The sequence below is a fragment of the Panthera pardus genome, unplaced genomic scaffold (assembly GCF_024362965.1).
Source record: "Panthera pardus isolate Hobbes unplaced genomic scaffold, ASM2436296v1 HiC_scaffold_22, whole genome shotgun sequence".
Lineage (NCBI taxonomy): Eukaryota > Metazoa > Chordata > Mammalia > Carnivora > Felidae > Panthera > Panthera pardus.
In genome coordinates, this window is record NW_026526788.1 from 20653458 (window position 1) to 20677328 (window position 23871).

At 37.9% G+C, this 23871-nt stretch overlaps 1 protein-coding gene across 3 annotated transcripts in view; it reads right to left on the reverse strand.

Annotated features, from left to right (window-relative positions):
• FAM13C (family with sequence similarity 13 member C) overlaps positions 1–23871 on the reverse strand; it is a 173868-nt gene that overhangs the window by 84286 nt on the left and 65711 nt on the right. For all 3 annotated transcript variants that reach the window (XM_019436081.2, XM_019436080.2, XM_019436078.2), the window contains one exon: positions 6638–6701. In XM_019436081.2, the coding sequence (XP_019291626.1) occupies positions 6638–6701 (64 nt within the window). The remainder of the gene's footprint in view (positions 1–6637; positions 6702–23871) is intronic.

The window sequence follows — 23871 nt, forward strand, 5'->3', positions numbered from 1 at the left end:
GAAGGACCCTAAGTTCACCTCACCCTACAGATACTAGACACTTACATTATCAGTGTAAATAGCCCAGAAAATGATCCAAAAACTGGCAAACAAACTCCACAACTAAATGTAGTAAAAAGGTCACATGGAAGGGGGTAAGAAGGGCACAAACATAGTGGGGTGTTAAACAAGCTGTGGCTGCCTATGGAAGGGAGCCACAGATATGGAGGGAGAAGAGAAACAGATGCTCACACCAGGGAGCCTGCATGGGGAAAACAAATACCTATAACATTTAACTTTGAAAAACAGAGGGGCCAAAGTTTGTGAGTTCTTACAACTAGCAGGACTTAAAGCCTGGAACTTTAAAAATCAGCAGGCTCAGCTTTGAGAGAGCCAAGAGGGCAACAGAAAACTGAGTCCTACCCTTAAAGAGATAGCACGACAAATAGCCCATGGAAATATATAGGATAGAAGCAGCAGTTTGAAAAATGCCCAGGGCATACGGGAGGGAGTTATTTACTAACTGCAGGTTCCAGAGTACAGAATTTGCTAGAAGACTCCTCTAGGAACAAAGGAGCTAGCAGGTGCCATTTCCCTCCCCTGGTCCCAGGATAAACACATGGCCATCTGTGGGAACCAGGGCAGTGCTGCCAGCATTTGCTACCTAACTTGTTTACACTATGCCCTTCCCCCTCCAGCCTGGCCTGCCTCAGTCCTGGGACTGTGAGTCCTCTTTCCTAGAAGACTGGTGCAAACCTTACTAACAACATGTCTCCAGACAGCATGCTTTGCAAGGCTTTGATTGAGCTGCAGTGTTGGCAGGTCACCTCCTATAAGGATACACACACTTTGTTAAAACTGAGTGCCCTGTCCATGTGCACTTTGTGGATCAGGCTCTAGCTGGCACTGGTCCTGGCAGCAATGGTATGTCCCCTGTGGAAGAGGGCCATCATGTAAAATTTATGGGCACTGCACCGACCCAACTCTTGCACATTTTGCAGTTGCCCCAGCTGGCCCAGTCTCAACAATGGCTGCATCACTTCTGGAAAAGGGCAAGTACTCTCTTGTTAAAAATGCACACCCCACCCACTATTTTCAAGAGCAGGAGACAGATAACTTTCCTAACACAGAGAAAAAGCCACAGGAAGTTAGACAAAATAAGGAGACAGAGGAATATGTCCCAAATGAAAGAACAGGACCAAACCACAGTAAGAGACTGAAGCTAAATGGAGGTAAGTAATATGCCTGCTAGAGAATTTAAAGTAATGGTCATAAAGATACTCACTGGACTTATGAAGAGTGGAGTACCTCAGTGAGATCCTTAACAAAGAGATAGAAAATAAAAAAGAACTGATCAGAGATGAACTCAATAAATTAAAAATACAATAGGTGGAATAAATAGCAGGCTAGAAGAAGCAGAAGAATGAATTAGTGATCTGGAGGACAGAGAAATGGAAAGTAATCAAGCTGAGCAGATGAGAGAAAAAGAATTATGCAAAATGAGAATAGATTTAGGGAATTCAGCAATTCCATCAAGTGCAATAACATTCACATCATGGGGATCTCAGAAGAAAAAGAGACAGAAAAGGGAGTGGAAAATTTGTTTGAAGAAATAATAGCTGAAAATCTCCCTAATCTGGAGAAAGAAACAGATATCCAGATCCAGATATGCACAGAGAGACCCCAACAAAATCAACCCAAGGAGGTCCACATCAAGACACATAGTAATTAAGATGGTAAAGAGTAGTGATAAACAGAGAATTTTAAAAGAGCAAGACAAAAGAATACAGTTACATACAAGGGAAACCCCAAAAGGCTGTCAGCAGATTTTTCAGCAAAAACTTCACAGGCCAGAAGAGAGTGGCATGGTATATTCAAAGTGCTGAATGGTAAAAATCTTCAGTCAAGAATATTCTATCCAGCAAGGCTATCATTCTGAATAGAAGGAGAGAGAAAGAGTTTCTCAGAAAAACAAAAGCTAAAGGAGTTTATGATCACTAAACCAGCCCTACAAGAAATGTGAAAGGGGACTCTGTGTATGGAAAGAGCATAAATAAGTGTAAGAAAAGTAGAAGGTACAAAAGCAATAAAAATAAGTATATCAATAAATATTAGTCAAGGGACTCACAAAATAAAAGGATGTAAAGTATGACACCATATACCTAAAACATGGGAGGAGAGAAGTAAAGAATGGGTTCAAACTTAAGTGACCATCAACTTAATATAGACTGCTATATGCAGATGTCACATACAAACCTAACGGTAACCACAAATCAAATATAGTAATAGATATGCAAAAAACAAGGGAAAGGAATCCAAGCATATCACTGAAGAAAGCCAATTTATGGTGAAAGAGGAGTGAAAGGAAAGAAAGGAACAGAGAAGATCTAATATATGCTCCCCAAACTAGGCCTTCAAGCATTGGGAAAATGAATAAAAATGGGGGTTGGAGGGGGAGAGAATCAATAATTGTTAAAACTGAAAGGGCTCTTAAGTTAACCCAATTCAAAACTTATTGCCAGAGTGCCTGGGTGGCTCAGTCGATTAAGTGTCTGACTTTGGCTCAGGTCATGATCTCACAGTTCATGAGTTTGAGCCCAACGTCAGGCTCTGTGCTGACAGCTCAGAGCCTGGAGCCTGCTTTGGATTCTGTGTCTCCCTCTCTCTCTACCCCTCCCCTACTCACACTCTACCTCTCTCTCCTTCAATAAATAAATAAACATTTTTTAAAAATTAAAAAAAACTACTTCCTGCCTCAATTTTCCAAATGAAAAACTAAAATAAGTTGATGTGATGCTTTATTATCTGTGGTCTATAATAGAAAAAGTCGTTTGAAGACACAATATGGCATGCTTTCTCAGGGAAGGGGAGATCCATTAGTTTTCTTTATGCATCTGCTATTTTTCTAATTGGAACTAAAGCCAGCCAGGAAGAGGATTTAGTAATATGTAGAGAAGGAAAACAATATTTGTTCTCATTTTATCCTTCAATTTTTTGATCTACTGAGTGCTTATCAATTATATGGACATGGAAGAATAATTAAAACCAAGGATTAAGATGGATGAGACATGGGTAGTGGATAGATCTTAAGTCTAGAATACTTTCCAAGCAGGATCCAGAAGACTCCAAAAAATAAAACCTCTTGATGTCTTACAGATGAAGAATCTGACAGTCCAGGTCAATGGCAACAGGGAGACTTACTCAGTTTTTCAGCTATAAACTCCTATCACATAGTCTCAGAGACACTAAAACTCATAGGATGAAGATACAAGTCTTATCAAGAGACCCAAGGTCAAAGACTAGTAGCTTGAGACTCACTTAACAAAAATGAGACTAGCTACAATCAAATCTATATTCATGCCATGTGGATTTATTACACCATGTATCACTGAGTAAAGGACACCTTGGGTCAAGTACCAGTTCTGGAACCAAAATATAGCTGAGCCCCATCTATCTGTGACAGAGAAAGTATAATTAAAAAGTTCAAAAAGTAGAAGTAAATTGCCAGATGAAATTTGGGGAAAATATAAATAAAGCACATACGTAGCATCTTAAAATTTTTATTATATATATATATATATATATATATATATATATATACACACATAATAACCAGTTAAATGTATTTCCACTCTATAGGATGTCTCCTTCATTATATATTGTATATAAAACTTTAGGGTCTATGGAAATGTCTGGAAAATATTTGTGGACCATCTTCTCATGAAACTCAAGAAACTCTTTTGACTTTAGATTTGCAATTGGGATGAAGAAGGAAAACAGATACGGAACTGGTGGGTTCTTTTTACAAAACTAGATAGCTGTATGTGTGTGGTACAGAAGGGGGCAGTGGTAAATAAATACAAGAAAGAAACAAAGAGCAATGAAGAGAGCTCACATAACAAAAATTCCACCTTGTATTTCTATTTACAGATGGAAGGAATACTTGTATAAAAAGTCACTTGTTCAGAGACCAAACCACAACTCATTAAAAAAAAATTATTCTCAGTAACAACTTATCATAATAGTCAAAAACTAGAGGAAAAAAACATACAATGGGTTACAGCAAGGAGAATGAAAACTTAAACTACATACCTAAATATGTATGAATCTCAGAAGCACAATACTGAGTAAATGAAACCAGACACAAAAAAGTACATACAGTGCATTTGTGAAAAGCTCAATAATAGACAAAACAAATTTATTTCAGTCTGAAGAATCGTTATCCTAATTGGAGAGTAGTGACTGGAAGGAATTACTAAGGGGTGTCTGGGATGCTAATAATAGTGTTTCTTAATCTAGGTGCTAGTTACACACTTTATGAGAATTTATCCAGCTGTACATTTGGGATATACACACTATTCTATATATATTTTCCATTTCCATTAAAAATACTAGAGGTGCCTGGGTGGCTCAGTCAGTTAAGCGTCTGACTTCGGCTCAGGTCATGACGTCATGGCTCGTGGGTTTGAGCCTTGCGTTGGGCTCTGTGCGACAGCTCAGAGCCTGGAGCCTGCTTCAGATTCTGTGTCTCCCTCTCAATCTTCCCCTCCCCCACTTGTGCTCTCTCACTCTCTCTCAAAAATAAACATTAAAAAATTTTTAAAAAATACTAAAGCAGCATTTCCCACCTGTGTTCCACAGGACTCTGTTGCCTAAAGAAATGTTATGTTATGGACTTCTTCCATAAAATAATTTGGTTTTCCATACATTTGGGAAATGCTGGGGAAAACCCAGTTAAATATATTTCCACTCTGTAGGATGTCTCCTTCAATGATATTAACTCTCCCTGCATGGGCTTGGATCCACTCATACTGTCTCTATTCAAGTTTTTCTAAGGTTTCCTCTGGCCCCCAAATTTCAGTCACAACAGAAACTGCATGAAAGGATGTGGATCTGTACATACCCCACATAGTTTTCCCCCTGACTGGAACAAAACCACTTTGAACACACACTGAATCTTATCAACCAGAGCAGATCAGCAGCACCACCTTATCATGGAAGAGCACACATTTAAAATAGGGTGTTGCCTCCTCTTTTGAAATCATGACTCCATTCAATGCTCTTGCACCCATCTAATCCCAGAGCAGTGAATTGGCATATTTCATGAAATTTGCCAATACAATACAGCAAACAAATACAGGAAAACAAATTTCAAATAGAGCTTTTTACAGCTGTGATTTTGGAATGCCCAAGTAATCTCAGCATTCTCATGGATTTCCAGCTCATAAATCTGAGTTTCTCGCAAATACTTGAAACCTATCACAAGTTGATTCTTACAATCACTTCATTTTTCTACTCACTTATGTCAAAACAAATCAATGCTTCTTTATAGCTAGCATTTTACTTGTTCACAATGTATTCATTGATTCAGGCTCTTGCCTCTTTTTTCTTAAACTCTTTGTCACTCTTGTTACCATGAGTGAGATTGTGGAATGTGAAGGCTGTCTCTATGCACAAATAAATAACAAGCAGTGTTCTATGTTGTTAACTTTAGGTCATTTTCCACAACTTTAGTTATTTATCTAACTTAATTTAATCAATCATCTAGTTTACCTTTGTCTATCCATTTCTGCCAAATTCTAAAGTAAAAAAAAGAAAAAGAAAATCCCCTAAATTTAGCTAATTACCTTTTTCTTGGAGGGGGAGAAGAGATCAATCTTCAAATGACTTATAAACAGTATGCCTCAAGTCCATCATCTCTTCCTGGCATCTGAGCATCCAGTCTTTTCATTCCTTTTGCTGTAGTCCTAATCAGATATACCACCCACTGCTCCTTAATTATAAAATGAGGGCAGGGAAACTAGACGGTATTTCAAACCAAGGCCTTAAGCCAAGGCATTCAGAATAACGGATCCTAATTATGTTATATTGATTTCCAGCAGGAGGATTAAATTATCTATTTCAAAGAAAATTTAGAACAAACATTAACATAGTGATGTCTGGTTTGGTGAGAAACCATTTGGAGTGGAAAACAGGACTTCAATGTTTCAAAGCATACTAAGAAGACCATACTGCAAACACCAAACTATATTATACTCCATGGATAAATAGTAAGCATGATTATATTTGCCATTAGAAATAGAGAGAGGGAGAATAAAATTAAGAGAAAATTCTACAAATGGAACTGCCATAGCCATGATTATACAATCCTAATGCAAAGTTGAAAAGAGTGTAGTAAAATGACCACTGGAGCTTGGGTGGCTCAGTCGGTTGGATATCTGACTTCAACTCAGGTCATGATCTCCCAGTCAGTGAGTTCGAGCCCCACATTGTGCAATGTGCTGATGGCTCAGAGCCTGGAGCCTGCTTCACATTCTGTCTCTCTCTCCCTCTCTCTCTCTCTCTTTGCTCCTCCCCCGCTTACGCTCCATCTCTCTGTGTCTCTCAAAGATGAATAAACGTTAAAAAAAATTTTTTTAATTACTGGACTTGGTTTATGTCCAAGATACAGTGAGCAATCTTGCAGATAATATTTTAAATACATTTGCTCCAGAATGAGGAAAAGCATTATCCAAAGAGCTACAGGAAAAACAAATTCACTTAAGAGTAAAAACACTTAAAGTTTTAATCAGAAAGAATTCCTCATACTAGGAAAAAGAATAATACATTTCATGATTAGCTAATTCATGTTCATACAACTAATAATGATGACACCTACCTCATTTAACTCTTGCCGAGTCTCAAAAGTGTCCTTTGACCAAATGGTAGCCCTCTGGTCGATTCTATAAAATACAAAGAAAACGTATTTCCATTGAAAAGAAACTTTTCAACAATGTACAATTTGAAGCTGGCAGCTACAGATCTGGCTGTACCCTTGTTCAAAACCCTCAGTGGTGTCCCACTGACCATGGAATAAAATCCAAACTCCTTATAATAGTGTACAACACATTATTATTATTATATATTATATCAGTGCTTAAATTCTGCCAGCCTGCCTGATCCCACTTCCCAACACTCATATCCTGTTCCCTACACTCCAGGCTCTTTTGGCCTTCCCTTGGTTTCTTGAACACATAGTGCTGGTTCCCATTCAAACCTTCACACTTGTCCCAAACTGTTCTCCCCAAGATCTTCATAAACAGACTCTTTTCAGCATGTAAACATCAGTTCAGTTGTGATGTCACCTCCCAATAAGACTTCCTGATGTCCCTGACTAGAAGCAATCACTATCACACTGTCCTTAATTTTCTGCTTAGCACTTATCACTATCTGAAAGTAACCTGTTTGTTTGCATTTCCACATTAAAATGTAAGCTCCAAGAAGTTAGTGATTTTGTCCATTCTCTACACTGCTGAATCTTGAGTACCTAATACAAATTCAATATTTTTCATTCATTCAAAAAAAGTCTTATGTGATCAGATAGATCTGATACAGTCACTACAGAAAGATACCATTTGTTCACTGAAGACAGTATTTGAAAATTTCATGCTGTCTTTTTACTAACACAAAAAACATAGCAATTTCTGGGTAACATTGTGAAGCTAGGTTTTGCCACTAGATAGTTTCTAATAAAATAAGGCAAATCTACTCTGAATCATTTTTTTTAGTTTAAATACAAAAAAACAAAACTTCACTACCGACCGATGCTAAATTCCAAATCATGATTTGTCAAATGTTATAATCCAATAGTATTTGTTACATAACATTCAAGTTTTTCTACAACAATTTGCATGATATTATATAATAAGCATATTAAATTATAGTTAATATCCTTATAAAAAGTCCTGCTCTCTTAATAAAATATTTAGTCACCATTAAGTCATTTATAAAAAGCTTTATTTGGGGACATAATTATTTATAGTTATTATTCTACTTCAATTTGAGTCCTGAAGAAAGCATACATGACCTTTGAATGGTCAATAAGATTAATGATTTCTTTAAGTCATGATGCACATTTAAAAATGCCACAAGCATAATTTCTTCAAAATATTAAGATTACAAAATTTATTCAGTCCAAAGGCATTGCTAACTGTGCAAACAATTTACTTAAAATAAGAAAAGTAAGGATATGAAAAAACAAAATCATATAAGATGCACTGATGTCTACTACACCACAAATGAGCATGTATCTCCTGAGTGTGAAAGAAGCTTAATGGTCCAACAATGAGCTCAGGGAAAGTTCACTCAGTGAGAAAACAAAGTGAGGAAGAACACTGCTGGCACACCCATCCTATCCTCATCAATTTCCTGATCTGAAAACACAGTAATTTTAGGGATTCAAAAAATACTCAATTGCTCTACTCCAAATGGGGGAAACCCTCTTGAGGATAGAAATTAACCTGTCCAATCCAGTAACATCTAAAATTTTTAGTGGTTCATAATTTCTTTGTAATTCTTTGTGGTTCTCAAATTGCATTTCTATAGAGTTATAATAGCACCAGAAAAATGGAAGAGTGATATCCTTTAATGAAAAAAAATATTTACTCCTTTATATTTTAAACATAAATTTGTCTAGGAATTTAAAACAAATACAAAGATAGCATATATTAATGGAAAAAGCAGAAATAGACTTTGTTAAAAATATGTATTACTAAGATACAGAGTACAGACTATTTGTACTACACTCACATGATCTTCCAGGAAAACTACTTAAAATCTCCAAATAAACCTCAAGATCAATTTTGAAAACTGTGGTCTAAGCATCAAGCGTCCTTTAATTCAATAGCCATCTGAATGTTTCCTATGTGCCTGGTATAGTATTGGGGAGGTAAGAGTTAATAAGACTCTAGGCCTTTAGGAGGCTTATGATTTAGTGGAATCTGAAGCAGAGGATAAAGCTAACACCAAGTCTTGAAGCTAATTTCAGTAAGTCAGGGATCAGGCCATAGAGGCTGATATTAGAATGGTAGAAAGGAACTGGGGAGGTAGAAACTAGAGAGATATTTTCAAGGATAAAAACAATCAAGAAGTCTTGGGTATGTATTTAAAGTACGGAATAAAAGAGATAGGATAATCAAAATTACTCCCAAGTTTTGAGACATGTGACTAGAAAGATGACAAGTGGTTTTTATAATGGAGGTAAAGAAATATTTAATTTTGATGGGAAGATTAAGCAGTTGGCAGAAAGGGAGGCAATTCATGAGTTTAGATTTAGATATTTTCAGCTTGAAGCAAGTCTGAAATAGAGAAGTAATCCCTGAGTAGGGCTCAACCTAGAATTGGAACTCTACAGTGTGTTCAGCAGAGGTGTGGTGGTGATGGTAACAGTGATGTGTTGTGGTCACAAGTCCTGCCTTGATATTTTCCCTGTTGTGTGGCCAGAGTCTAGCATCAGTGTGGCCAGAGCCTAGCATTATGCCTAGCATGGCATACACTCAGTACCTGTCCTTCAGATGGGTGGGTAAGGGAAGAAACAGAAGGAAGCTGATCTAAGAATGAGTTCTTCATCCACCACTTACTAGGTGTGTGTACCCATAGGTAAGATATCAATCTCTCTAAGCCTCAGTTTCCTCAACTGTAAAGTGAGGATAATGACAGCTACCTCATAGGATAATTCATGATACTACTGCTAGGCATATTAAAAATAACACATGGATTCTAGAATCATATACGAAAAATACCATAATCGAATTATAAATGATGATAATTAATGGTATATTTTATTAACAATGATCCAAGTCTTGTGAATAAGCAAACTGAAAGGGACAAAACCTGGGACTTCCTTACTTAGGTCCACTGGGTAGGTCTCTGAAACTGGTCAGTTGGTAGACAAATGAAAGAAAGTATAGATCCATCACTAGGAGTTAAGAAGCTTAGTATATCATTATAAATATTAAAGAAAAAGAAGCTATAAGAAAAAAAAGGTGTCAAGGACCATCTAACAAATTGCCAGCCATTACTATGCCAGGCTGGGAACGCCAGGTACTTTACTTACATTATTTCATTTAATCTTCATAGTGATTATATGAGATTAGCATTACTATATCACTTGGCTTAACAGGAAACAGGGAAGTTAAACAACTTTATACATTCATTAAACTACTATTTATGAACCTCCAACTATGTGCCAGGTACGACTGCAGATTTTTGGAATAAAACAGTAAAGCAAAGTCTCTGCCCTCATGGAACTTGTAATTTTCATACAAGGAGAAAGAACCTACAGATATAAACCAGTGAGCTATGGTGCACCAGATGCTAAGTATTATGGAGAAAAAGAAAGCAAGGCAAGGAGAACAGGGCATGCATATGGATTGCCTAAGCTCACACTGCTAGAAAATCTCAGTCATCTGGAGATAATGAGAATGAAAGCAGAGAAACAAAAGGCCAGTGGAATTGAACAAGATAAACTTCATGGCAGAAGAGGAAACAGAAATGAAAGTTTCTCACTAGAGAAGTTTAGCAATGAAAAGAGAACTGGAACAGTAGCTAGGTGTTTCAAGTTCCCCTTTTTTTAAAGGTATTTGAAGATATTGCTTGAACCATTTGTAAATCTTCCTGGAAGCTAACCTAAATACGAACACTGGGTCACACTGAAACATTCCCTCCAATTCTCTTGCTTCTCTTCACCCAAAATAATAACAGGAAAGGAATCAAGCAAATCTCTACCCAGTGCATGCGTTTGGAGAGGTCAGTGATGAGAAGGCCAGTCAGAGCACTCTGCCCTGCTCTGTGGTCGAAGCAACAGGAAATGCAGATTGGACTCCTCAAAGTATGATTACGGCCCTCAGCACTGATGGGAGTGTCCTGCTTCTGAGCATTACTACCACTACCATCACTGTCATTGTCACCACCACCATGATCACTGTCACCATCACCACCATTGTGACAACAATGTGTCACACCAGTGTGTCATTGTCACCACCACCACCATCACCACAATCACTACTGTACTGTTACCACCATTGGCATCATTGCCATAGTCCCTGTCATCACTGCCACATCCATCATCACCACCACCAAGGTCACCACCACTGCTGCCATCATCATTGTAACCACCACTGCTGCCATCATCACCACCACCACCATCGCCCATGACCACTATTGTATCTGCCACCTCCACCACCATCACTGCCACTGCCACTGTCATTACCACCTCCATCACCAGTGTCATCACCACCATTGTTGTCACTGCCACTACAACCATCACCACTATTGTCATCACCATGACCACCAACACTGCCACTATCATCATTGCCACCATTATATATTTTGAATTAAAAGCACTTCTAACAGAGAAATATAAAACCTAATTATGTGCTGATATTAGAAGTGCTTCTTCCTGGATGGAACTGCATCCAGTTTTGGTCACTGCAAAATTATGGATAACCTACTGAAGTGCAAATTTTTAAAATTTTGGTGTTTCCACATTGCTGGGAAATTAAAGCATGTGCTGAGTCAATCTATATGGTCATCCTGCAGTGGTTTTCCCTCAGAATGTGCACTGGAATTCAAAATAGCAAAATAAACAAAGCATTAAGTATTTTTCTTGGCCTAAGGGTAGTGTCAAGCCCCAGATGTGATAATTTGTGAAAAAGCAATATCTTAGCATAGAATTTTTATATCAACCTTTCAATTATCTATAATTAAATTAGCAGATGAAAGTATTCCCTATCTCAGTGAAAATCTTCTCCCTCTATCCAATGTCTTCCTCATGGAAGACATCTGAGAGTTATTCTGACACTTTCCTCTCCTTCAAGCCCCATAGCCACTGTATTATGAAGTCCTTCAATTTCTTATCACAAATAACTTCTGCATCTGTCCTCTTCCCCTCCACCTCCATCACTACTACTTCAGGTCAAACGACTATAATCTGTCTTTTGGACTACCACCATGGTCTCCCTATTTCCCCTCTACTCGCACAAACCATTTTCTACACAACCACCTTATCATTTCCCTTCTCCGCATGACACTTAAAATAAAGACCAAAATTCTTAAAGTATCCTAGGACACTGTGAAGGATTCATCACTTGTTAGTCTCTTCAACTTCAATTCATACCGTTCTCACTCTCTGCTACTACTACACTGACACTTTTTCAGTTCTTTGGATGCACCATGTTCCTTTTCACCTCAGGCCTTCGTATGTGCTGTTCCTGTGCCCATAATGCTGTTCCCTCTCCATTCTCTTTCCTAATTAACACATTCATCCTATAGACACAAGGTAGCTCATAATCAGGTCTCCCTTTTATATGTTCTTCCTGTATTCTGATCTACATCTGCTCCATAGCATAGTCCCTAATTGTGTATTTCTATAATTATCTGATTGTCTCTTCCATGATGGAACACTCTATAGAGCAGGGACCTTGTGAGTCTTGCTTGTTATTTTTATCTCTAGGGCTAATCCTGACATTTGGCACATAGTAGGCACTCGATGTTTGTTAATAAAGTATTCATCCTAGGGTTATGGACAGCTGCCAATTCTGGTATATTCCCAAGTATGTACAATAATTATGATAAAACACATGTTTTTTCCCCACCTGTAATTTTCTAGCAGGACTGGCAGGATAGGATGACTCTCATTCCTACAAACAGTTACATTTCTTCCCTGCGGAGACCTGCTGAAGATTAGCAAATGGTGTTCTAATCCACATTTAGAAAACCCGGGCAGAAAGAGTAAAAGGAGAGCAGCCAGTACACTTTTCAGAATGCTTCATATAGAATCAGAACCTTAAGTCTGAACCAAGCTGAACTTTGGATCACTTTTAAGAGTTCAAGATATTCCACTGCATTAAATTGAGCCTCTGTTCAGAAAGCAACATGGGATACACTAATGTATACCCGGATGACTACTGGCTAGCTGTATGACTGTTGTTTCCTGAAACTCTTGTAAAAACAAAAGGTATATCCCAAGAGGACAACCATCTGAGCAAAACATTCTTTATGTATAAACAATAGCTCTATATGCAGACACAGACAAGATGCCAATAAATTCCAGTAGTATTATTAGCAACAATAACAATCTTCAATACCAGTAAATGTAAAATTCCTTTCTCTAGGGAGTCTAAGCTATATTAAAGACATTCTCTTATTGGTGTTTTCTTTTAACCAAATTTCTGTGCCAAAGGACTGAGGTTACGTACTGGGCAGCTATCTTCAAAGGTAAAGAAACCAAGGCACTGAATCTTAAATGACCCCCAAGAGACCACTGACAGAAAACAGAACTGGTAGTCAGTAGATCTTTATGAACTGACTTTTCAAACCATGTATGTACTTGTCCATATAAATAAATTCCCGTAAAGGGGAGAAGGAGGTCATGGTTAAAGGCAGAATGCTGATTTTAATAATATGCCTTGGCACTAATTATTAGAACCCAATCTCCACTCCCTTTCATACTTCTCTGAGGATTACTATCAATCAGTATTATTAAAAACAGATTCCTAGGCCCCACATTTACTGAAGCTGAATTCCCAAAGGAATGCACTGGTAATATGTATTTAACAAGCACTCCAGGGCATTCCTAGTTGGGAAACATTATCCTAAAGGTCCAGGTAATGGGAGGATACCAGTGGCTGAAGAGCACAGGTGAAGGACTTCTGTGAGTACAGGAGTGCTCTGGGTATTTCTGGCCTGGGCTCCCAGGGGACACATTCCAAAAAAGGAAGAATCATGTCCCTGAAGAGACTCTAAGAAAAACACTGAACACAAGGCAGCCCAGCTGCACTGGAATAGATACCGCTCCTCACCTTGGTGGGCTGGAACAGAGCCCAGAAACAGTCAGAACCATACCAATGTCCAAAGAATGTGTGAGGTGTGAGTCAAGCCCATAGGCCAGCATCAGTACTGAGAGAAGAAAGGAAGTAGAGTAGCATGGGTGTGGTCAAAGACCCCTATGAATCAAAAAGAAGAGTTTGGGAAGGGATTGAGGACAAGGGATCCATTGGGAGCACAGATCCTAATACATTATTATTGATAGCAGCACCTGGTCTGCTGAGCTGTATACAAAGCACTTCCTTCCATCATCTCATTTATTCCATTCACTTAGTAAGTATTTATGAGACATCTGCTTCCTGTGCCAGGCAGTGGTCTGCCCAAGAGGCACAGTGGTCATAGCAGATGCGTTAGCTCCATGGACAGTTCTGCTCACTCAAATTATCTCCCTTTAAGCACCTGCCAAGTCTCTTTACTTTTCTGCCTCAAGATTTTGTGAGGCAGAGCTTACTTCCGCAGCCTAGAAGTGTGGGGGAGTTACTCCTCTGGGGACAACCCTCTGCCAGCAAAGAGGGGAGCATGTGAATATAGACTTCAGCCCCAAAATTTCAAAGGGATACATCCTCAGATGTATTTACAAGTTCCTCAGAGAGTCCTCAGGGAGCTAATCTCCAGTTGCCAAGAGTAGTAACCTTAGTTACACACATGCTGTCAGCTCTCCCTCCTCCCCCACTTCCTATCACCTCCCTCTACCCAAGCCTTCCTATAAGACTCTGCTTTCTGAAGGAATCTAATGTAAGCAAGTGAGCAACATTACAAAGTAAACACGATACCTGTATTTCCGAGTCAGAGACAGAAAAAAAAATCATCCAAATGAAGATTTAGTCTAGGGACAGATACAGTGAAGGGGACAAGAGATCACAAATAATGGTGGGGGAGGGTGGCTAATTTGAATGACAGGTAAATATTTGATGAATATTAAATTTTAATTGCTCTAGGCATGGTGATATTACATCTGATACTTGGCTTTCCAACATTCTATCTTTTAAATTATGAATCAAGATAGTGCTAGGAAAAAAGAACTTAAGAAATGACACAGAGGACTTACATAAGCATTAATATTAAACAAGCCTAAATCCTAACTGTTCCCTATTAAAGATTTTCCTTCTCTTCCAAAAACAAGAAGTTATGAGTCTCTAATATTCACCTCTACTCCTCCCTCTTCCATCTTCACTGCCACCATCACCTCCCACGTGGATGATGCATTGCCTCCAATATGTCTCCTTGCTTCCCCATATCACACACTACCTAGAGTGGTCTTTTAAAGATGGAAATCTGAGCATGTCATTCTCCTGGTTATAACCTCAAATGGCTTCCTTTTGCACTTCAACAAAATCTGAGATTCATACCCTGGCTTCAAGGCCCTGTGCAGTCTGGGCACTGCCAGCGTTTCCAATGCCATCTGATATATTCCCTCTACAATTCAACTTCTCCAGCCTTTTGGCCCTTTGTCTATGACTTGAATAAGCCAGCACCTCCACACCGCTATTCTGAGTACTTACACTAGTTAGGATTCTCGATATCATTCCATTTTAAAGCAAACAACACATTCCATACACACATGCAACACTAACCTTTCCTTACTAATGTGGTCTTGGCAAAGAACCTGGATTTGGCAGGTTTGGATTGGCAAATAATCTGGAATCCAGGACCTGGATCAGTGCTACTCTGAGAGGCAAGGGTGAGTTAATGATCAGAAAGACAAGTCAGAGGAGCCTGGATCTTGCATGCTTTAACCTCATTCAAGTTTGACAAGGCACATAAAATTTTTTGGCAGTTACCTTGGTTCTTAACTGTCTTCTTCTTTCAGTTCCAAGTTCTTCTCATGCCCCTCCCCACAAGTCATTCCAACAGTGTGGTGATTTTATCTTCTCAGCACTTTTTACCTCAAATCCACTTCTGACAAACAACCTTCCCAGGGAACTAGCCCTTCACATGCAAATCCCAAGGACTCTATTTTGTGTGTCTAGATTTATTCAATAGGCTCAGTATGGCCAAAGTTGTTTTCTTGTATGGGTATTAAATTCAAGGCATTGTTAAAAAATCTCCTGAAATTTGGCCTTACTCCTGCTTCCACCTTCTCAAGTTTCACCTCTTGGACCCCATTGCCATTTAAATGGGCCCTGGTATTTCCTTTGCCCCTGGCATCTACAGTCATAGGAGTTCTCTTGATTAGAACTCTATGCTAGTGGACCTCTGAAAGGCTTGCTCTGCTTAAGGGATATAAAAACAGACTTTCTTCAACTTTTACATACAGAATAAAACACTCAAATGAAGAGGTGTCTAGGATACAAATTCTGATTTTAAGTGTCATCTGACCCTATAAAAATCACCTTTAATATTTGCTTTCTGATCCCAACTGACTCAAACCATAAAAGCCACAGATACCACTGAAAATGCCTTTTAGGTTTCTTCTAGTCAAAAATAATTTTTAAAAATCCATTCTCTTCTATACTTTCCTAATATTCTTCTCTACCTTGAACTGATATGCAACAGTTCAAAGAAACAGAACATAAATGATGATTTGCATTTGTGCAAATTGATGATTGCAGCAATTGTAGTAAATTTATTTTTGGTTCTATATCTTGAACAGTTGATACTGCTTTTTTTTCATGTATAAATAATTTTCCCTGTTACAAACTTAAGAGGAACCCAATGGGGGAAAATTTGGAAAGTGAAATGAATATTTTAAAAATCACCCACAGCCATTCCATCTGAAAATAACCACCAATAAAATGATTTATGTCTTTCCAGTGTATATTTCTGTATATAATTATATGTTAAGCAAAAATAAGATAAACTTATAATTCTGTTATGTAGTTGCTTTTTTCTCCATGTATAAAAGACTCTCATAAAACATAGTTTTAAATATCCATCATGAATTTTGGCATTTCTCTTGGAGGTGGTGGTATGCACTCTAGAAAGCATTTAGGAAATTTAGAGGCTATTTGTGATTGGTACAAAGGCCGGGGGTCCCTGCTGACGTTCTGTAGGCTACAACCAAAGATACTAGAGCCCTGAGATGAGCAGGGTAGTTTCACACATCAAAGAGTTGTTCCACACCTGGCATGCCTTCCAAACGTCTTTTGGGAATGTTAGAGTCAGAGGCATTTTGCCCTAAGAACAATCTGAGCTAAAAAACTGTAAGGGCTAGTGGGTTAAATAGAAATATCTAGAATACACAAGTATGGAGAAGGGGATTGGACTGAACTGTCTCAAATGTTCCACTTAGACCCAGTATCCTAAGATGCTGCCATATACAGATATCCAGCCACATGACTTTCTAATTCTCTCAAAATTATCAATTATCCATTTTATTCCTATCTTCTTTCATGATCAGATAACTGAAAAATTTATATGCCACATCTTTTTGGTTTATCATTTTAAATCCCATGTCTGGACAGCTTTACCCTTAAGCACAAACCAAGGAAACTGAAATGGAAGTACATAAAAATATTTTAAGAAATTCTTACTACAGCAATATCTACAAATATGAATTCCAGAAGTAACCAAAATACATACCGATTTGGAGTTACAAAAATTATGGTATATTTCATAGTCACTATGATATGGAAAAAAACAATATTAAGTAGGACAAACAAGCTACACAGAAATGTTTAAGATTTCATACATATGAAAAAAATTTATATATACAAATTAAATTGGTTAAGAATAAAAGAAAAATAGGAAGGGTGGGTGGAAACTGTATATGTCACTATATATGATGTGAGTGGATGTGGATGTGGATGTGTTTGTGTGTGTGTTTAACATTGAACATTAGTCTTTTTTTTTAACTTTAGTCTTAAAAAGGAATAACCCCCATGGATTTCTGTAAGTTTCTCAGGATCCACATAAGAGTGAAACCATATGGTATCTGTCTTTCTCTGTATGGCTTATTTCACTTAGCATCACACTCTCCAGTTCCATCCATGTTGCTACAAAAGGCCATATTTCATTCTTTCTCATTGCCACGTAGTATTGCATTGTGTATATAAACCACAATTTCTTTATCCATTCATCAGTTGATGGACATTTAGGCTCTTTCCATAATTTGGCTATTGTTGAGAGTGCTGCTATAAACATTGGGGTGCACCCATGGGGGAGGGGAAGGAAAAAAAAAAGAGGTTAGAGTGGGAGAGAGCCAAAGCATAGGAGACTGTTAAAAACTGAGAACAAACTGAGGGTTGATGGGGGGTGGGGGGGGTGTGATGGGTATTGAGGAGGGCACCTTTTGGGATGAGCACTGGGTGTTGTATGGTAACCAATTTGACAATAAACTTCATATATTGAAAAAAAAAAAAGGAATAACCCTTAAGCACCAGAGAAACCTTTGCCTCATTGGGAAGATAAAGAGTAAGTTAAAGAATAGGAGACCCTTAAATACAGAGAACAAACAGGGTGGCTGGAGGGGAGGTGGGGTGGTGGTGGTGATGGGCATTAAGGACAGCACTTGTTGGGATGAGCACTGGGTGTCATATGTAAGAGATAAATCACTGGGTTCTACTCCTGAAGCCAAGACTACACTGAATATTAACTTGAATTAAAACAACAACAACAAAGGAATAACCTCATTCCCATGGTCTCAGGGACACTGAACGCCTAACCAGCTGGTCAGTTTTAAATTAAATTTAAGTTTATATGCACACTCTGTCTTCTATAATCACTATTGAAATTTGTCTCTTAAGTCTAGTCCAGGTTAGGCCAAGAAGATTTACAAGATGTTGAGATATTAAGGACAAATTTTTTGTTCCATCTCCTAGAAATATTATTTCTAACACTATAGGCTATAATGATACCAAAATTTATAAAACATGTTTCTTATAGAAATTTGTATTAGAGTATTTTGATGAAAAATTAAATTTGATCACCTTAGCCATAAATGAAGCTGAGCTTGGTGATAATTACCCCATTTCATATTTATAATCTTATATTTTTATTTATACTTATATATCTATATTTATATTCATATATCTATATCTTTATATTTATAATCTTTAAGATTATATAGTCAGAATGCATTCTGGCCTAGCTTTATACTCTGGAGTCTGTTTAAAATTAAGTCAACTCGAATGTATTAGGAAGTCCCTTTTATACACAATTTTTTATACCATATTAAAACAATAACAATACGAGGAGTGCACTTGTGGTGAGCACTGGTGATGCATGGAAGTATTGAATTACTATATTGTACACCTGAAACTAATATAACACTGTATGTTTACTAACTGGAATTAAAATAAAAACTAAAAAAAAAAAATAGCAACAATATAAAAACATACACCACACTGGTAACCATGGTTATAATGGGGTGGTAAGATTATGAGAAATTTTTATTTCTTTGGAATTTTTTATATTTTCCAATATAACCATATTTCATTTATTATTATTTTTAATGAGAGAATGTCTCTGAGTTTCCCTTTTATCTTTATTCCTAATCATTGTCCAGTGAAAGTGCTAACAATTTATAAAGTAACCAAGGGCAGTCACAAAAAATAATAATAATAATTTTAAAAAAGGAGTGTTTCATTCCCAGAATAATCAAGTGTGGGCTCTATGTTGTCAATCAGTTCAAGGATTTGGTGATTTCGTGTAGGATACTTTTTGTGCTCTACAGCAGGGAGGAGGAATTATTTTTATCTGTGACTGAAAGAGATTGTTTTATTAAGCTACAATCTTTCCACTCTAATCCTTTAAATATCTAGAATGTTGAGCATTTTTAGTGTTAGAGCCAGAAGGGAACTAAGAAGTCATCTGACCCAGACTCGTGTTAGACAAGGGGACTGAGGGATTTGCATGAAGTGACCAAGGTCACCTGAGAGACATAATACAAGACTGCATTTCTTAATTTGAATGTTCTTTCCATTCTACCAAATTGTTTCTGAGCCCATCAGGATGGAGGCAGGATCGGGGGATGAAAAACAGCCCTAACTATATGGCCCCCTTCCTATGCAATATAGGCAAAATAAGCTATTCCAGAACCCACTTGTCACTCAACCATATAGCAGGTAGTCTCAAAACACTATCAAGACCAACTAATTTTTTTTGTTCTATACCTCATTTGTTCTCCCCCTGCCCTGTTAAGAAAGAAAGAAAGAAAGAAAGAAAGAAAGAAAGAAAGAAAGAAAGAAAAAAGAAATCTTAAGAGCATACTAATAAGAACATGCTGGCAACATGTAATGCTCCTGCTCTGGTACAGTCCAAGAAGGCAGTTCTTGTATACTATGTTATTAAAAATCTCTGGGTGCTCATTCTCTTACTCATTCTTTCTCTTTTTAGAAGAGCTCCTTAAGACTCTGCTTACTTCTATGAAAAACACTTAAATAAGAAACAATTAGCTATTAAAACACACACAAGTTGTCTATCTCAAAAACAAAACCTGAAAGGATTTATCCCTCATGGAAAAGTTGCTGCCAACAAAACTTCCTCTTTCCATAAAGTAACAACCCTTTTTCTTTTTTCTGGAATGTCACAAAAATAGTCAAAGCCATCAAAGGCCATTATTTTTGCTAATACTCCAATCTTCAATCCCCTCTAACTGGGGACTTCCAGACGAAAAGGCTAATGAACTCCAATTTACGAATGCAACCACCAACTTAATTAGTAGTAACACAATGCTACAGAATAGTTCCTGTTTATACAGACAAGGTCTTAACAACATTAAAGGTTTAATGCTGTCATAAATTTTAATACAATATTTTAAACACAAGTGAATTAATCACTCTCAAAAGTAAATTTACTTAGCTGGGTAAGAAATCCCCAGCTTCATTAGTATTCTGTTACATTGATAAATCCTCCTTTGTCATATCCGAGGGTTCACAGGATTGGCACTGGCTGTAGCTATATAAAAAAATCAATCAAACTAATGAATATTCATCAAGTTACTGCTCTGAACAGATTGATGGCATTTGTCTTCATTCTGTTATAAGGGGAGCAAGGGCTTAAGCAAATAACAGCCTCACTGGGTGTCACACTAGAAAATGAGAGGATTGTATTAAATGATTATTAAGGCTTCATTCTTGCTCTAACTAAATGCAGTTCTATAACTTTATATGTTTTGAAAAGCTCCAGGTACTGAAGAGTGTGTCAGAGTAGGGTAATATGCAACCCCTCCACTCAGATGCAATGGAAATCCAAGTTAAAATATAAATACATCATCTTGGAAAGGAGGCAAAAGACATTATCAGACATCACCTTATCAAGGCTTAGCTCTGAGCACCTAGAGTACCCAGGATGAGTAGTTGCTGGGAAGAAAATGATTGAAGTAAGCATTATAAATCAAAAGCCCGTATGAGTCAGGCAAAGAGCATAAATAAGTTGGCAGATCTGGGTAGGAGTTGTGGAAAAATGGATGGCTGCTCCTCAGCTCCTGCTAACTGTTGCCTTGTAGGGCCCTGGGTATCCCATCTCCAGATTTTCAAAAAGAATCTCCAAAATCTATAAACATGGTGATTTTAAGTTTATTTATTTTGAGAGACAGAGAGAGAGAGACCGAAGCGGGAAAGGGTCAGAGAGAGAGAGAGAGAGAGAATCCCAAGCAGGCTCTGCACTTGACACAGGGGTTAATTTCTCTAACCATGAGATCATGACTTGAGCCGAAATCAAGAATCAGACACTTGACCCAGTGAGGCACCCCAAAACCTTCGGATTTTTAAATACTGAATCAAAATATTTTAAAACATTCTGTAAGCCAAATGTATCTCCATACTTTAGATATACCACAGATCTCTGCTGTGGGGCACTGTACAAGGAATATAATATAGGGACAGCAAAGACATGGCAAAAATGAGGATGGATGCAGTGAAAGAGGACAGAGGGGGCTAAATCAGTATCTGAGGTTGGCTCTGTGGAAGAATATGCAAAATGGAAGGTTGGAAGTGGTTAGGATAGTGTTTCTAAACTTTTTGGGGTCATGAGTGACATAAGATTCTGATAATTGCTTTAGAGATCTTCCCTGGAAAACAACTTTTATGTAGTAGGCAGAATAATGGAGTGCACACACACACCAAGGTGCCCACGTCCTCATTTTTTGTCCCACTCCACATGTCACTCTTACGTGATAAAAGGGATTCAGTAGATATGATTAAGTTAAGGACCTTGAGATAGGGAGATTATTGTGGGTTATCTAAATCAGTCCAATCTAATCCCATGAATCTTTTAAATCAGAAAATCTTCCCTGGGCATGGTCAAAGAGAGATGTATGGAAGAATGCTCAGAGATGCAATGTTGCTAGCTTTGCAGTGGAAGAAGGCGCACAAGCCAAGCAATGTAGGCATCCTCTGGAAATGGGAAAAGGCAAGGAAATAGATGGATTCTCCCCTAGAGACTCCAGAGAGGAATGCAGGCCTACCAACACCTTTATTTTAGCCCAAGGAGATTCATGTTGGACATCTACTGAACTGTAAGATTTTGTCAATGTGTGTTGTTTTAAGCCACAAATTTGTGGTCACTTGTTACAGTATCAACAGAAACCAATATGATATATATACACTCAAACTTTAGAAAAAAATTCATAAACCTCTCTGAAGCTCATCCACAGACACAAATATAGGCTCCCTGTGTTAGAAAGAGCTGACAGACAACACAACGCTCTGAGAGCTAAAGGTATGAAACTATTTCTCCTAGACATGCATGCAAAGATCAGATCCCATCTCAACACAATTAGCTCAAAAATCTCACTTCTACAAGCATGGATTAATTCTCTGAAGACTAACTGTTCCTTTGAGTCTTGCTAAAGTGACATGTGACCCCTTGACAGCATAAAGATCTTTCTTCCCCTTTTCAAAGTGTTCATTATGCAAATAAAATATTCCCCCCATCCCCAAGAAGGTGGTATTTTACACCTGCTGAGATACAGACTGGTTCCTTCCCTCACTTTGAGTCAGACCTAGGTCTGGAGTGTCCTGTTACAGTATCATGTATCTATCAAGATCTTACTGGGCACCATATGCCTCAACCTGGTCATATGCTGACTTAAAAGGGAAGAGGAATGTTATCAGGAATGTGAGATACCTGACTCAAAGTTGTTTTTAGCCTCAGATCTCATTTCACCAGTTCATCAAATTTCACAATCCCTGTAATATTTTGAGGTTTTTTTTAAGTTTCATTAGAATGTCCCTAGGTGACGTCACCATGTTTGTGACAAATAACTCTGTAGTTTAAAGGTTACCAACCCAACCTAAATACTAAACTTAACAGTACCAGATATAAGTGGTCTAACACCACTTCTGATCTGAGACTTAATACCAGATCCTGTGATTCCTAAAACTGGGGTGCAGAATATTCTGGAATGGTGCTAGCTCAGAAAGCTAGATCCTATCGAAGTGGAACCTGGGGGCTAGAAGGGAAGAGAAGAAAAGGAAAACAGGATATTTGGGGTCCTATGGAGGTTTGCTAAGATGCAGAAGTAGACAATGTGTTGGAGAGAGACAAGGCTGATTTAATGAGGAAGGCTGCCCAGTGACCCTGACTGTATTCAGTTCCTTTTTCTGACATGCAGAGGAGGTCTAAGAACCTCCTAAGATGTTACAAACTTGTGTATATGTGCATCTCTGTTTTTCTGAGAAAAGGTGTCATAGACCTGAAAATCCGAATTCAGCTGTAACTACCCATCTATCCTCAAATGTAAGGATTGCTGCCTGGTACATTTTCTCATCTAGACTATTCTCATTCCATACTCTCAGCTCTTACTAATCATATGTGAATGATTCCCAACACAGAATCCTATTAAATTTCTGACTTGTCCTCTGATAACAGGAATATTACCACTTACTTTCCCCGCTGTAGATAAGAGATAAAATGGTTTAAAGTTGCCAAACATCAAGTATATATTACACACACACACACACACACACACACACACACACACACAAATAATTTAGGGGTTTTTTCGTTTGTTTTGTTTTGTTCTATTATTTTAAAATATGCATGGGTATATAGTTGGCTATATTCTTGCTGAGAAAGGCAGTTACAAGTCTGGTAGAGGGGAGACAGTGTCACTACACAAAATTGGTTCTAGTCAGTCTAAAACAGCTTAATTTATTTTTTTTATTTTTTTAATCTTTATTCATTTTTGAGAGAGAGAGAGAGAGAGAGAGAGAGTGCAAGTGAGGGAGGAACAGAGAAAGGGAGACACAGAATCCGAAGCAGGATTCAGGCTCCAAGCTGTCAGCACAGAGCCCGATGCAGGGCTCGAACTCACAAACTGTGAGATCATGACCTGAGCTGAAGTTGGACGCTTAACTGACTGAG